The sequence below is a fragment of the Bos grunniens genome, chromosome 12 (genome assembly GCF_055505025.1).
Source record: "Bos grunniens cultivar Pamir isolate PY7600 chromosome 12, Bosgru_T2T1.0, whole genome shotgun sequence".
Lineage (NCBI taxonomy): Eukaryota > Metazoa > Chordata > Mammalia > Artiodactyla > Bovidae > Bos > Bos grunniens.
Genome location: NC_141176.1, coordinates 77036245 through 77050905, shown reverse-complemented (window position 1 = coordinate 77050905; position 14661 = coordinate 77036245). Strand labels below are relative to the sequence as shown.

At 44.6% G+C, this 14661-nt stretch overlaps 1 protein-coding gene across 1 annotated transcript in view; it reads left to right on the top strand.

The window, feature by feature from the left end:
• The first annotated feature begins 2450 nt into the window (after positions 1-2450).
• LOC147361934 (ATP-binding cassette sub-family C member 4-like) overlaps positions 2451-14661 on the top strand; it is a 219558-nt gene continuing 207347 nt past the window's right edge. Inside the window, 3 exon segments of the mRNA XM_086330254.1 lie at positions 2451-2638; positions 12831-12941; positions 13487-13607. Of these exon segments, the coding sequence (XP_086186380.1) occupies positions 2565-2638; positions 12831-12941; positions 13487-13607 (306 nt within the window). The 5' untranslated portion in view covers positions 2451-2564.

Here is a 14661-nt window from a genome sequence, read left to right as displayed (position 1 = left end):
ACTCAGCAACTAGTCCTTTTTGTTAATGGTTTTATGAAGGCATCAGGTTTTCCATTAGGACTCTATAATTTCTTACAAAGTTTAGCTCTTCATTTGAAACTTATCAGAAATCTGTACTTGTCAAAAGTCCTTCCTATGGATCTTCTTGAAAATGAAGCACTTTTACAAACACATCTTAGTACAGCAACAACTGTCTGTGAATGATGAAAGACTTTTGCATACATGTGCATGCTGCACAGGTTAATAAACTGTTTTTCTCTTGTTCATCTGTCTTATATCAATTGAATTTCCCAGGTCTCAGCCAGAGGACCTAGAAAGGTAAAACAAAAAGGAATTCTCTCCTCCATTACATGGTATAAAATATATATAACACATGTGAGCTATCTTAACCATTTTAAAATGTACTATTGTGGGCATTGATTAGATTCACATTGCTGTGCAATCATCACCACAGTCCATCTCCAGAGCTTTTTCATCTTCCAACTGAAACTCTGTGTCCATTAAACACTCCCCACCATCCCCCTTGCCCAGCAAACATCATTCTACTTTGTGTTTCTATGATTTTCACTAGTCTGCTGCTACTGCTGCTAAGTCGCTTCAGTCGTGTCCGACTCTGTGCAACCCCATAGACAGCAGCCCACCAGGCTCCACCACCCATGGGATTTTCCAGGCAAGAACACTGGTGTGGGGTGCCATGGCCTCCAAACTAGATCACTGCTACTGCTGCTAAGTCACTTCAGTCATGTCCGACTCTGTGCAACCCCATAGACGGCAGCCCACCAGGCTTCCCTGTCCCTGGGATTCTCCAGGCAAGAACACTGGAGTGGGTTGCCATTTCCTTCTCCAATGCATGAAAGTGAAAAGTGAAAGTGAAGTCGCTCAGTCGTGTCCAACTCTGGCGACCCCATGGACTGCAGCCTACCAGGTTCCTCCATCCATGGGATTTTCCAAGCAAGAGTACTGGAGTGGGGTGCCATTGCCTTCTCTGACTAGATCACTAGTTTATCATAAAAGGATTCAAGTCAGGAACAGCCAGATGGAAGAGATGCAGAGAGCAAGGTAGGGGGACGGGCAGGGTCTTCCAGGCCTCTCCAGGTAAGTCACGGTTCCAGCACCTACACATGTTCACCAGCTGGGAAGCTCTGTGAACCCCATCCTATTGGTTTTTTATTGAGGCTTCATAGAAGCATACTTAGGCAAGGTTGATTAAAGCACTGGCCGTTGGTTGAACTGTTTCCAGTCCCTCTTCTCCCTGGATTTGGAGGGCGGGGCTGAAAGTGCCAACCCTTTAATCAGGTGGTTGGTTTTTCTGACTAACAGATGTATTCACTAAAACTCAGGTGTAGTTGAAAGGGGCTTGTTACAATTATCAAAAGATAGGGGCTGGTACAATGGGACCACCCAGAGGGATGGTATGGGGAGGGAGGAGGGAGGAGGGTTCAGGATGGGGAACACATGTATACCTGTGGCGGATTCATTTTGATATATGGCAAAACCAATACAATATTGTAAAGTTAAAAAATAAAATAAAATAAAAAAAGATACTTTTTCACTCTTAGAGCACCTAAGGGTTTTAGGAGTTCTATAACAGCAACAGCATGAAGACTAAATAAGTATTCTAATTATAAGTCACAACATCACAGTCTTCGAGGCTCATCCATACTGCAGTACATGGCAGAATTTCCTTTCTTTTTAAGGCTGAATGATACTCCACTGTATGTTTATACCACACTTTGTTTATTCATTCCAGAAATAATACTTTTGAATGCATTTTTCTTCATATATATTCATATGGGCTTCATATATGGGGAAAACGTTTGAAGTTCTTTATTTCCCTCTTGTACTGATACCTGCTTATTAGCTCATTTAAAATTTATTTAGTTGAGAGATAAAGTAAACCTTGACTTCTTGCTTATGTACTTTTCTTTGTGCATGGGTTCACTGCTGAGTAACTCCTTCATGCCACAAGAAGAACGTGTTTTGGTCTTTCCTTTTCCCTCCTCTTATTAAAACAGGATTCCTCCAGGGCCAGCCTAGCAGTAGAACAGACACCAGGGAGCCTGAGGCTGTCATCTCAGTAGCTTGGCAGCTTTGTGCTTGTTATCTGTGCTCACTTCCACTGACCAGTATTGGCCACTAGCTCAGTGTGTCTCGTGATTGGGTGGGGGGGGTAGTTTATCCCAGGTAAGCCCCCCAGGATTTTGCTCCATTCCAGTTGGAGACCTTCCCACAGCTCCCTTGTTTGGTCCTGATGAGGGCAGCGTGCCCAGAGGGCGAGCTGCTATCTCCTTCTGCCAGCTTTCTCTGTCTTCACCACAGCTGAGGGGCGTTTCTGCTGCAGCCTGCCCTTCCCTCTCCATCTTCTGGGTGGGGGCCTGGGCTCAGAGTTTGGTAGAGTTTGCAGCCCAGTTTGGGAACGTGGGGGCCTGGGATCCTGCGCCCCGTGCCTTGCGGTTCCCCCACCGCCTCCATCAGCGGCGCCTGCGGCCTCGCTTCACGCCTGCGTGTGGCCCCCCGCTGCCCCCACCCCACGCCCCTGGCTTGCGCTGGTCCAGGCCGGCAAGATGCAGCCGGTGTCCCCGGAGGAGAAGCCCAACCCGCTGCAGGACGCGAACTTCTGCTCCCGGCTGTTCTCCTGGTGAGCCCCGCCTGGGCTGAGACACCCCGCCCCTCAGGGCCAGTGCCTGACGCTGCTGAGCCTTGCAGGGGCTGAGGGTCGAGGGTCAGGGCGAGGGAGCGCTTTGCTTTCCGATGGCTGCTTGTAGCGGTGGGGTCTCCCCACGCCGGCCACGGGGGTCCCTGTCTGCACCCTCTGGGTGAGGCGACCGGAAGGGGTAGCAGGAACGGGAAGAGGGACCTGGTGGAGGGGCACAGGGTCTCCCTGCCTTGCAACTCGCTGCCCCGCCAGCCTCCTTAGTCCCAGGGAGCAGGAGGGGCAGTGGGAGCAGGAGGCAGGGAGGCTGAGAACCTAGGCTGCCCAGGGCTGGTCACCGCCAGCGGGAGAAGGACTGGACCCCCGTACGCCATCCTTAGCTGGCTTCCGCAGGACAGCTCCAGATTCATAGTGAACTATGAATTCAAAGGGACTTTGAAAACTCCGGATTCAAAGGGAACTAATTCGCACCCTTTCCCCACTAAGCAAACAGCCCTGAACCACTTCCTTTATCTAGTTAGTGCTCTGCTCCTGTTGTCATCTTCCGGTAATGTCCCTACCTTTCCCCATATTCCTTAGGTGACAGCTGAGTCCAACTGCACTGGGCTCCCTTGTCCCTGTGTCTGTGACCAGGTCTCCCTGCCTCCCTCTTTCTCTCTGTATGCATCTCTCACTGTATATCCTGGTATCTAGTTGTGACACATTTCATGTATGTAAAACACTATTGTTTTTTATTTAATGAAAGTGAAAGTGAAGTCGCTCAGTCATGTCCGACTCTTTGCGACCCCATGAATTGTAGCCTACCAGGCTCTTCCATCCATGGGATTCTCCAGGCAAGAGTACTGGAGTGGGTTGCCATTTCCTTCTCCAGGGGATATTCCCGACCCAGGGATCAAACCTGGGTCTCCCGCATTGTAGGCAGATGCTTTTACCGCCTGAGTCACCACAGTTTATTGAATGGGGACACAATTTTTGAACCCATTTTACTTTTACCTGGGATACACTGAGGACTGGAATATGGATTTGACCAGTCCCTGTCCTTACTGTGAATATTTCCACTTCCACCTTTGAGAGTCACCTTGGGGATGGGGTCCCTGAAGCCTGTGGGGTCTTATCTGCATCTCTAGCCTTTCCAGAAGCAGTGCAAGGTCTTGATGCAGGTGGTCTTGCCCAGGAGTCCTTTAGTCCTGAAACCACTGAAGGGTCCCTGAGCTTCAGTGAGGAGGAAGCACACAGATGAAAAGCGGCTCAGAGAGATGAAGGTCTCAACTAAAGTTTTCCATCCAGTAGTTGGGACCACTAACTAGATGGGCCTCAAACTCTGGGTTTAATCACACTTGGGTGATTATTATATCTTTCATTTCTGGACCCTAAACCATTCATCTTTCTCACAAATTCTGACATTTCCTTTTTTTCATATGGGAAGTCCTCGGGGAGCCCCAGGAAACCGAACCTTCTATGCTTGTTCTGATGGTGGTGTATTCAGTGTGTGTATCTACATCTCTTGGGTTTTTCGTGGCGCTTAAGGAAAGAAGGTCAAGAAGGAAAAATATGGGTGTAGGTTTCCCTATTGGCTTAGTGGTAAAGAATCTGCTGCAATAGCAGGAGACCAGGTGACATGGATTCGATCCCTAGGTGAGGAAGATCCCCTGGAGGAGGCAATGGCAATCTACTCCAGTATTCTTGCCTGGGAAATCCCATAGAAAGAGGAGCCTGGCAGGCTACACTCCATGGGGTTGCAAAAGAGTTGGACATGACTGACTAAATAGCAACAACTGTAAATGATACTAAAGTAGAGATACCTCTCCTTAACCTCAGGCAGGGCAAGGAACTCTCCAGGGATGTTCTGTTTGTGGATTTTCAAAATGTGTATGTATGCAAATGGGATGGTGAGGTGAGGACTTCTCATTGGTTTGGGTAGACACCCATTTCCAATTTTCCTGCTGAATTGGAAGGAGCTATTACCTCTTATTTTACGTGTGAAGTCACTGAAGCGGAGAGGTTGAGTAATTTTTTTAAAACTTTTAATTTTATATTGGAGTACAGCCAATTTACAATGTTGTGATAGTTTCATGTGGACAGGAAAGGGACCCAGTCATACCTGTACATGTATCCATTCTCCCCCAAATTCCAAGAGTTTGAGTAACTTGCCTGCATCACACAGCTTAATAGCGAAAGTTGGATCCCCAACCAGGAGTCTGGCTCCCGAGTCTGTGTTTTCCTGTATGTAACTGCTATTCTGAGCTGCTTCTCTTTGGATACTTGTTCTTAAATGCAGGGAGAAGGCGAATGCACACACATTTGGTCTTGTAGGCAGGAGGTTCTCAAAGCAAGTTCTTAAAGTTCTTGTTGTTAGAGATGATGCTTGTGAAACAGCTTGAAAATATTCAAGCTTTAGGTACCTGTTCTCAGAGTATGGCTCTCAGACCTTCTCATCCTCCATCCTCATCACCTGGGAGCTTGTTAGAAATGCAAATGCCCGCACCCCACTGCAGTCCTTCTGGCCAATTCTGTAAATTTAGAAATGGTGGGGGTGGGGTTAAATAAGCTCTAAGTGATTCTAATGGAAGGTGGAGGTTGGCTTCTGCTTTAAGCCACTCCTCCCATTGGCAGTTTTCCTTCAGTGTTAACTTTTAAAAAGGGGTCCAGACCTTGTGAAGTTAGCTGGTGACCACAATTGCCATCCTGTATGTAAAGTCTGAGGTACCCTCATGATTTCCTTGTGTCCCATACTCGCTGTCCTGGGAAATTGAAATGAGCCCAGGCAGGAAGTACTGCCCAAAGACAAGGCCCACCTTGTAGAGAAAAAGTGAGTTTTCATCTTCTCATTGGGTATTTGCTTTTCTTCTCACATTTCATCTGCTTTCTAAACTTGTAAATGATGCCAATAACTAGATTATTGACTCTATACAAATGACCTCACTGGGGTTTTAGTGTTTTCACAGCACAGGTAGGACTTAGAGTCTAAGAGAAGGCATACATTTTGACTATTGGTAATTGTGAATTTTAGAAAAGAATATATATTTTTTCTATTTATATAAAAATATTAAAACTATAGAAGAAGAAGGGCCTCCCAGATAGGTGGCACAGGGGTAAAGAATCCATCTGCCAGTGCAGGAGAGTCAAGTGAGGTGGGTTTGACCCCTGGGTTAGGAAGATCCCCTGGTGTAAGAAACGACAACCCACTCCAATATTGTTGCCTGGAGAATCCCGTGGACAGAGGAGCCTGGTGGGCTATAGTCCATCGGGTCGCAAAGAGTTGGACATGACTGAGCACACAGAAGAAGAGAGGAATAAGGATTTGTTTTTATTAGCCAGGTCTACTTGCTGATATTTTGGTTATTTCTTAGTCTTTACCCTAGAAATCTTTGCATATCTGCACATGCACGGTTTTTTTAAAATCAAAATTATAGCTCATGATTTTTTAGAATTAATTTTTATTGACATATAGTTGCTTAACCCTGTTATGTTAGTTATGCACCACAATGAGACACCAGCTCATACATATTAGGAGGGCTCCCATGGGGAAAAAAAGGAAGAAAAAATAGTGTTGGCAAGGATGTGAAGAAACTAGAACCCTGCACACTGACGGTGGGGTTGTAAAATGGTGCATCACAAAGGACAAATATTTTATGATTTGATTTACATGAAGTCCTCAGAGCAGTCAAAGAGAAACAAAGTGGCCTTGTGGTTGCCAGGGGCTGGGGGCAAGGGAAGTGGGGAGTTAGTGTTTGATGGCACAACAGTGCAGGATGAAGAGAGTGCTGGAAACTGGTTGCACAGTAATGTTAAGATAGGTAACAATAATGAATCGCGTGCTTGAAAAATCATCAAGATGGTAAACTTTATGTTGTGTGCATTTTCCACAGTTTTGAAAAATTTAATGAGAAAAAAAATGGCACCTGATGTGCCTCATTTGGAAGTGTTCCTGTGTTAGAGTCTAGACTTTGCCACTTCCTGATTATGTGGCTAGTACCTCTAAGTATTGGCCTCGGGAAAGTGGGGAGAAGACCTGGAGAGAACACCTCCCTGGGATGCTGAGAGGGTCAGTGATGCTCTGAACAGGACAAGCGCCCCCAGACAAACAGCAGTCATCACTACCACAGAGCGCTTGAGTAATCCCAGGGTCCCCAGTAGAAAGCCTCGGAAAGTTTGATACATGAGGTTACAACAACAGCAGCACCAACAGGAAAAAGAAGGACTGCTCTCCTTTCCTGGCAAGGACACAGGCAATGAAAAGCCATGGACTCTGTAAGAGCCCTTCCAACCTCCTCTTCCCGTCTATAAAAGTGCTCTCCAACCCTGGCACTTTGGGGACTTACACTTGGCTCTCCACAAATGCAGACCTCAAACTGCAATTCTCTGCTGATTCTGGATAAGCCCATCTTTGCTGGGGAAATATTTTGCAGTCTGTCTGTTTCAGGTCAACAGAGGGTAGGAATCAACACACTGGGGGACCCATGGAAGACTCTGAAAGGCAAATTATCCACTTGATACCTCTGAAAGGACACTAGTCTCAGGCTGATCAGATACAGAACTATAAAGACCAAAAAAAACAAGAAGAAACTACAGGAGATAAACTTAAATTTGTTAGGCAGTTTATTTTGCCGTAAGGACATACCAATAAATTTGACTATACCTTTGGAATGTTCTACTTCTTGCTTGAGGCTGTGGTTATTGTATAAAATTACCAAAACTCATCAAAGTAAACACTCACTGGGAACAGATCAAGGTCAGAGAAAGAGCCCTGGAAAGCTCACCCAGCTTCCATCTACAACATGTGGGTTTCTGACTGTTAATGAAGAATAACAACTGGTATTCTAAAAATAGTGCAAAGAATCCTAGTTTGAAATTAAACATTTCTATCTATTCACAATTGCTAGTTACTGAGGGCCTAACAGGCCCAACCTTCCTAAACTATCTCAGCCATTGGCGAGTTCACATCCCTCCTCATGTCATCAGCTTCTCTGAAAATTATCTCCAGAGAGTCTGTCTTGACATCAATGACAGTCTTTGCATCCACACTCCCTTTGCAAGGGGACAGTTCACTCACTGAGACATGGCCAGTGTCAGGGAACAAGAATTTAACAGCTCCCTGATGGGCCAAGTGCAGGTAGTCCAAGATCCTACACCACCCTTATCTCTGGGGACAGGTCCTGCACTCACCCCCAACCTGCTGGCCTCTGGGATGAGGGAGGAGAGAAATGCAGAGCTCATCCCAGAGGCTGCAGTGAGGACAGTGGGGCCATCGCCAGGGAGAGTCTCAGCAGACTGGACAGTCCATTCTCAGCTGGACACGATTCATTAACTGTGCTTCTTATTTCCAATAGTGAGGAACAAGAAATACTCAATAAACCACAATGGGAAAATGGACTGTTTTAGGAAAAAAATGGGGCCTATCCTATATCAAAAACTAAAAGAAGTTCTAGCTGCCTTTACTGTTAGAAATAAAATAAGAAAAAAGCTAAAATAAAGCACATAGATTTAGATGATGTTCGGATTTTTAAAAGATATACTACAAAAGCAACAGGAGAATTCAAAAGGCTCGATTTTAATGAATGATATATAATTTAAAACCTGTAAAGAAACATTAAAATCTGGAAAAAATTATATGTACTATTACAAGTTATTTCAAAAATATAAAAGCTCTATAGGAAAAAAATATGTTATAGACACTTGAAAAAGACAAGTAAATGATCAATAGACATAAAAAGTGTTCCATCTCTACAAGTCAAATAGCAACCCACCCTAGTATTCTTGCCTGGGAAATCCCATGGACAGAGGAGCCTGACAGTACAGTTCATGGGGTTGCAAAGAGTTGAACAGGACTGGGGTTGTAAAATGGTAGAATGTGGGGTTGCAAAGAGTCGAACAAGACTGAGTGACTGAGCACGCATAAATCAAATAAATTCAAATTAAAGCTGTTTGAATTATTTTTAACTTTAGGCCCAGAAAAAATGTAGTTCAGGTATTCAAAGCTGACAATGAAATAAGCTCACAAATAGCTGTTAAGAGGGCAAATTGGTCTGAATCTAATGGAAAACAGTTCAGCCTTTCACTAATTTTTCTACTTCTGGGACTTTGGAAAAAGGAAAGATGCACCAAAATATATGGTCATAGATATGCATCACATCTTGATTAGCAATAAACTGTATTAAACAAAAGTGAGAGACTGCATACATTTCAATTAAATACCGATTTTGACAGAACGAGACTCTCAGACTTTGGAGAAGGAACTTATGGTTGCCAAAGAGAGTGATGGGGGAAAGGGATAGTTTGGGAGTTTGGTAGGGACGTGTACACACTGCTGTATTTATTTATTTATTTATTTTAAATTTTATTTTATTTTTAAACTTTACAAAATTGTATTAGTTTTGCCAAATATCGAAATGAATCCGCCACAGGTATACATGTGTTCCCCATCCTGAATCCTCCTCCCTCCTCCCTCCCCATACCATCCCTCTGGGTCGTCCCAGTGCACCAGCCCCAAGCATCCAGTATCGTGCATCGAACCTGGACTGGTAACTCATTTCATACATAATATTATACATGTTTCAATGCCATTCTCCCAAATCTTCCCACCCTCTCCCTCTCCAACAGAGTCCATAAGACTATTCTATACATCAGTGTCTCTTTTGCTGTCTCATACACAGGGTTATTGTTAGAATGGATAACCAACAAGGCCCTACTGTATCACACAGGGAACTCTGCTCAATGTTATGTGGCAGCCTGGATGGGAATGGGGTTTGGGGGAGAATGGATACATGTGTATATATGGCTCAGTCCCTTTGCTGTCCTCCTGAAACTACCATGTTGTCTGTTGAATATACTCCTTTACAAAATAAAAAATTTAATTAAAAAATAAATGCCACATTTTGAACATTATTTAATGCTATAAGTAAATGTTAACCATCAAAAGTTAAGGAAGCAGGATCCAAAGATATTTTGATGTTGAGCATCTTTTCCTCCTCAAGCAGAATTTTAAAGAGGGTCTTTTGTGGGCTTCCCTTGTAGCTCAGATGGTAAAAAGTCTGTCTGTAATGCAGGAGAACCTGATTCAATCCCTGGGTTGAGAAGATCCCCTGGAGAAGGGAATGGCTATCCACTCCTGTATTCTTGCCTAGAGAATTCTTTGGACAGATCATGGGGTTGCAAAGAGTTGGACACAATTGAGTGACTAATGCTTTCACTTTGGGGGCAGGGTGTCATCATCTGGGTAAGTCCCAGTGCTAATTCCCTGAGCATTTTATATAGGGGGCAAGTGTGGAATAAATCACCCAACTTGTGTCAAACCTGCTTAGTGGTTAAGCTCCTAGATGTGCACCATTGTTTTGGAAGGAAACTGAGACCTAGAGATGTTAAAGGTCATGGAGCTGCTGAACTGGAGTGGAGATGTGGAGCACAGGACAGCTGAGGCCCTGGGTGCTCAGCACCGTTGCTGGGACTAGAGTCCAGTCTTCTGACTCCTGGACCAGGGCTCTTTAGAGGTGCCAAGGTACCTGGATTAGTAAAATCTGAAGTTCAGTCTATCTTATCACTTCTTTAATGAGTTGTGGATATTCATACATTCAACAAATAGTTCTTAAGCATCTATACCCATGTTGTCCTAGGAATAACAGGATAGAAGAAATGCGATCTCTGTCGTTATTGTTATTCAGTCGTTCAGCCATGTCCAACTTTATGACCCCATGGACCTGCACACCAGGCTTCCTTGTCCTTTACTCTCTCCCATAGTTTGCTCAATTTCATGTCCATTGAGTCGGTGATGTTATCTAACCATCTCATCTTCTGCTGCCCTCTTCTCCTTTTGCCTTCAATCTTTCCCAGAATCTGGGTCTTTTCCGATCAGTCAGCTCTTTGCATCAGGTTGGCCAAAGTATTGGAACTTCAGGATCAGGCCTTCCAATGAATATTCAGGGTTGATTTCTTTAGGACTGACTGGTTTGATCTCTATCCATGGGTTATTATTGTCTGGCCTTGGCATTTCCTTACCCTGGCACATCAGTAAAATGGTATTTACCAATGGACTGCGTCTGCATGCTATTATCATTTAAATAATGCATAATCGATCTGAATAAGTTTTTTGGTGGGATCATCTGTACAGTTACTGTTTTTTTCCCTTTATAATAAATAATTGCAGAGAGATAATTTGAGATTATGTAAATATCTCTGCTTCAAGCTTTCACACACTATTTTTAATTTCCATTGATGATTTTCTGACTTGATTGTTCCTTTTTTTTCTGAATTGTTAAACATTTTTATTGTGCAGACTTATAAGGTTGCAGGACATGCAGGATAAAAAAGTGTAAAATATCAGTAAGCATATAAAATTTCAGCAGTCTTTTGGACCAGCACTTGATTTGCACAAGGGACTAAGCATCTGTATAGAACAGACATATCTTGGGATACATAGTTTACAGATTGAATCACAAAACAATTTAAAAATTATTCAGTATAGTACATTTTCAGTTATGTACACAACTTAAAAGTAACTGATTACTCCTTTTATGTTTGTTTGCATTTGTTTGCAAGAGTTTTACTTTCTCTCCTGTTTATGTAGCACTAAGGATTCATGGATTCTTTCATTATTTACTGGATTAAGGTTAATTGCCATTTATTTGTTTTGATGCTCAAAGTATCCCAGATTTGTCTAGCAAGAGCCATCCAAGCTTCTCTGTCCTTCTACACATCCTCATGAATCCTTGAGCGCTTCCTTATTTTATGGCACAAGAAGTCTCAGACCCATCTTGGACTTTGTCTGCCTGTTGGTCTTGGCCTGTAGATGGTGAGGCTTTTGCCGGGATTGCCTGGGGCTCTGCTCACCGGGACTCATACTAGTTATGAGAAGCCCCCACAGAAATTCTCCTTTTGCAGTCTGTGTTGTGGCTGGATCAGCCCTTGTGGTTCTTAGGATTGTGAGATACATCTCACAGGGGTGAGATGTATCACCCCTGGGAACCATCAGGGAATTTGAAATGCCGAGGTGTATCACTCACATGCCCCGGAGGATACAAGGCACCCCTGGGGTGACACAGCGAGGTCCTGGGTGGAAAGAGAGAGCTCATGAGCAAGCTTGGACTTGGGGTTCTGCCTTTTTGGGGTTGAGGGTGGGGTGTCTATGATTTTAAAGTTTCACTCTTTATTGATGAATTTAAAAAATAAGAGTGGGAATTAAAGTGCTGGAAGGGAGAAGCAAACAGTCAGTGAGATGGTCTGTTATCAGGTCAACCAGAGCTTTCTAAAGTGGGAACTTCATGGGTGGGGTGGCCTGGCTCTTTATCTCATTGTGTAGCTGTCACGTGTTCACTGGAGATGGATGTCTTTGACATGAATATCTCTAAAGCTTCATGTCAGGCACTTATATTACAGTGAAAAAAACAGAATTATCAGTGCTGACACACACAGCCTCAACCTTGGAACTAGTCATTTCTTCAATTGGTTCCTTTTAGGCAAGAAGGATATTACAAAGCCAAGACCTGGGTGAAGGGGGCCAAAGGACACAAACTTCCATTATAAAATAAGTTATACAGTAGGATTAACTATAGTCACCAGACTGCACATTACATCCTCGTGAAAGTGAAAGTCCCTCGGTCATGTTCAACTCTTTGTGATCCCATGGACTATACAGTTCGTGGAATTGCTGCCTGCAATGCGAGAGACCTGGGTCTGATCCCTGGGTTGGGAAGATCCCCTGGAGAAGGGAATGGCTACCCACTCCAGTATTCTGGCCTGGAGAATTCCATGAACTGTATAGTCCATGGGGTTGCAGAGTCGGACATGACTGAGCGACTTTCACTTTTATGAAGGTGTAATGTCCAGTCTGGTGACTATAGTTAATCCTACTGTACTGAATATTTGAAAGCTGATAAGAGAGTAGACCTTAAGAGTCCTTCCCACAAGAAAAAAATTATAATTGTGTATGTTAAACAAAACCCCAAGATTGAGGGGCTAGCATGCTCTTTGCTAACAATGTGTCATTGCTTCCGGGGCCTCTCAGCCTACAGAGTTAGGGAATGTGTATGTCTCTGTGTGTGAGTGTGTAAACACATATCCAATTATTCCACCATATCTATATATTTAAAATATAGTTTGTTTTTTAACAAAGCCCATCACTGTAGGATTCTAATTAGAGCTATGTAATTTAGATATATGTCACTGTCCTTTTAATTTTTAACAGGTGGCTAAACCCCTTGTTTAAAATTGGTTACGAACGGAAATTAAAACCAGATGATTTGTACTCAGTGCTTCCGGAAGATCGCTCCCAGCACCTTGGAGAAGAGCTACAAGGGTGAGCACAGGCAGCAGGGAGAAGGGGAGAGAGAGGGAGAATTTCCACATGGGGCTAAAGGTGTCGGGGAGGCTTTGCTTCCTCTGGGTTCTTCTGAGCCTGCTCCCCTGACACTGCACGCTCACCCCCTCAGGCTGACCCCGGGCTTAGCCCACTTTGGAGGCTGGGGGAGCCTGTGTTCCCTGTACATCTGTGGGCATGGAGGGAGCCCGCAGCCACGGCCCTGGAGGCCAAGCTCTGTCCCCGGAGGTGGGGTCCCTGGAGGAGGGAGTCTGCCCTCCTGAGCTGCTCGTGAACTGTGAGTCCAGCAAAGCTTGGCAGGAACTTGTTTTCTGAGACTAAGACTTCTCCCTCAAGGCCTGGTCTTGTACTTTTTCAGGTGCTTTGGTCTACACTGCTCATCCTTCAGGTGCCCTGTGACCCATTAGCCAGCATCTATGGGGCAGCCACAGAGCGCCCTGTAGTGAAGGCTCGTCTTCTGCTCCGCCCACCCCCGTTTTACCTGAGCAGGGCTCTTCTTCACTGTTCTTTGTTTCTTATCACAGGTACTGGGATCGAGAAGTTTTGAGAGCCAAGAAAGATGCACGGGAGCCTTCTTTAAAGAAAGCAATCATCAAGTGTTACTGGAAATTCTATTTCATTCTGGGACTACTTACGTTTCTTGAGGTAAAAGCTTTTCCATACTGTGCATTGCTTCTCAGTGTGTGCAGATCAGTACTGAGATGGATGAGATGGTGGGGAGAGAGGACAGTGGCTTAAGGTCTGAAGTTAAAACTTGTCTGTGAATCACGATGCAGTTCAGCGGTTGTATTTACTTTTTTTGTATTTACTTTTAGAATGGACAGGTGCTTAAAGACAAATGCTCCAGGGGATTACAGTTGGGTTGGCCAAAAAATTCTTTCAGCTTATGGGAAAACTTGAATGAACTTTTTGCCAAGCCAATGTTTTTCTTTTAACCAATTAAAACATAGTATTGTGGAAGGATGGCACTGACATTTTATACCATACGGAGAAGGCAATGGCAAGCCACTCCAGTACTCTTGCCTGGAAAATCTCATGGACGGAGGAGCTTGGTAGGCTACAGTCCATGGGGTCGCTACTAGTTGGACATGACTGAGCGACTTCACTTTCACTTTTCACTTTCACACATTGGAGAAGGAAATGGCAACCCACTCCAGTGTTCTTGCCTGGAGAATCCCAGGGATAGGGGAGCCTGGTGGGCTGCCGTCTGTGGGATCGCACAGAGGCAGACACGACTGAAGCGACTTAGCAGCAGAAGCAGCAGGACATTGTTAGTGCTCAGTAAATGATATAAATGCTAAAAGTGATCCTTGAGAAAGAGAAGATTCTACAACCTCAAGGAATACGTGCTTCCTGGTTTGGAGGAAGTAAACTTGGACCTGAGCAATTAATTGTTAACTTGCCCAGGACACATCTGATAAATGCTTTTCTAAGAAGGGATCATTGTCTCTCCCTTTCCAGTGGAATAGGACCTGGGGCCCTGCATCTGGGCAGGAGATGCCAGAGCTCCAAGAGCACACCCTTCCCTGAGCTACTCCCTCCCGGTGGGCCAGGTCACCCAGGTCAGAGACCCCCGTGGGGAGGAGCTCCAGCTTCACCATGAATTATGGAGAATCCATGCACCATCTATGCTGGTTTCAGTCATGACTGTAGGGATGGATTGCCAGTTGAGAGGAGAGTCTTGGTATCCTGGCACTGG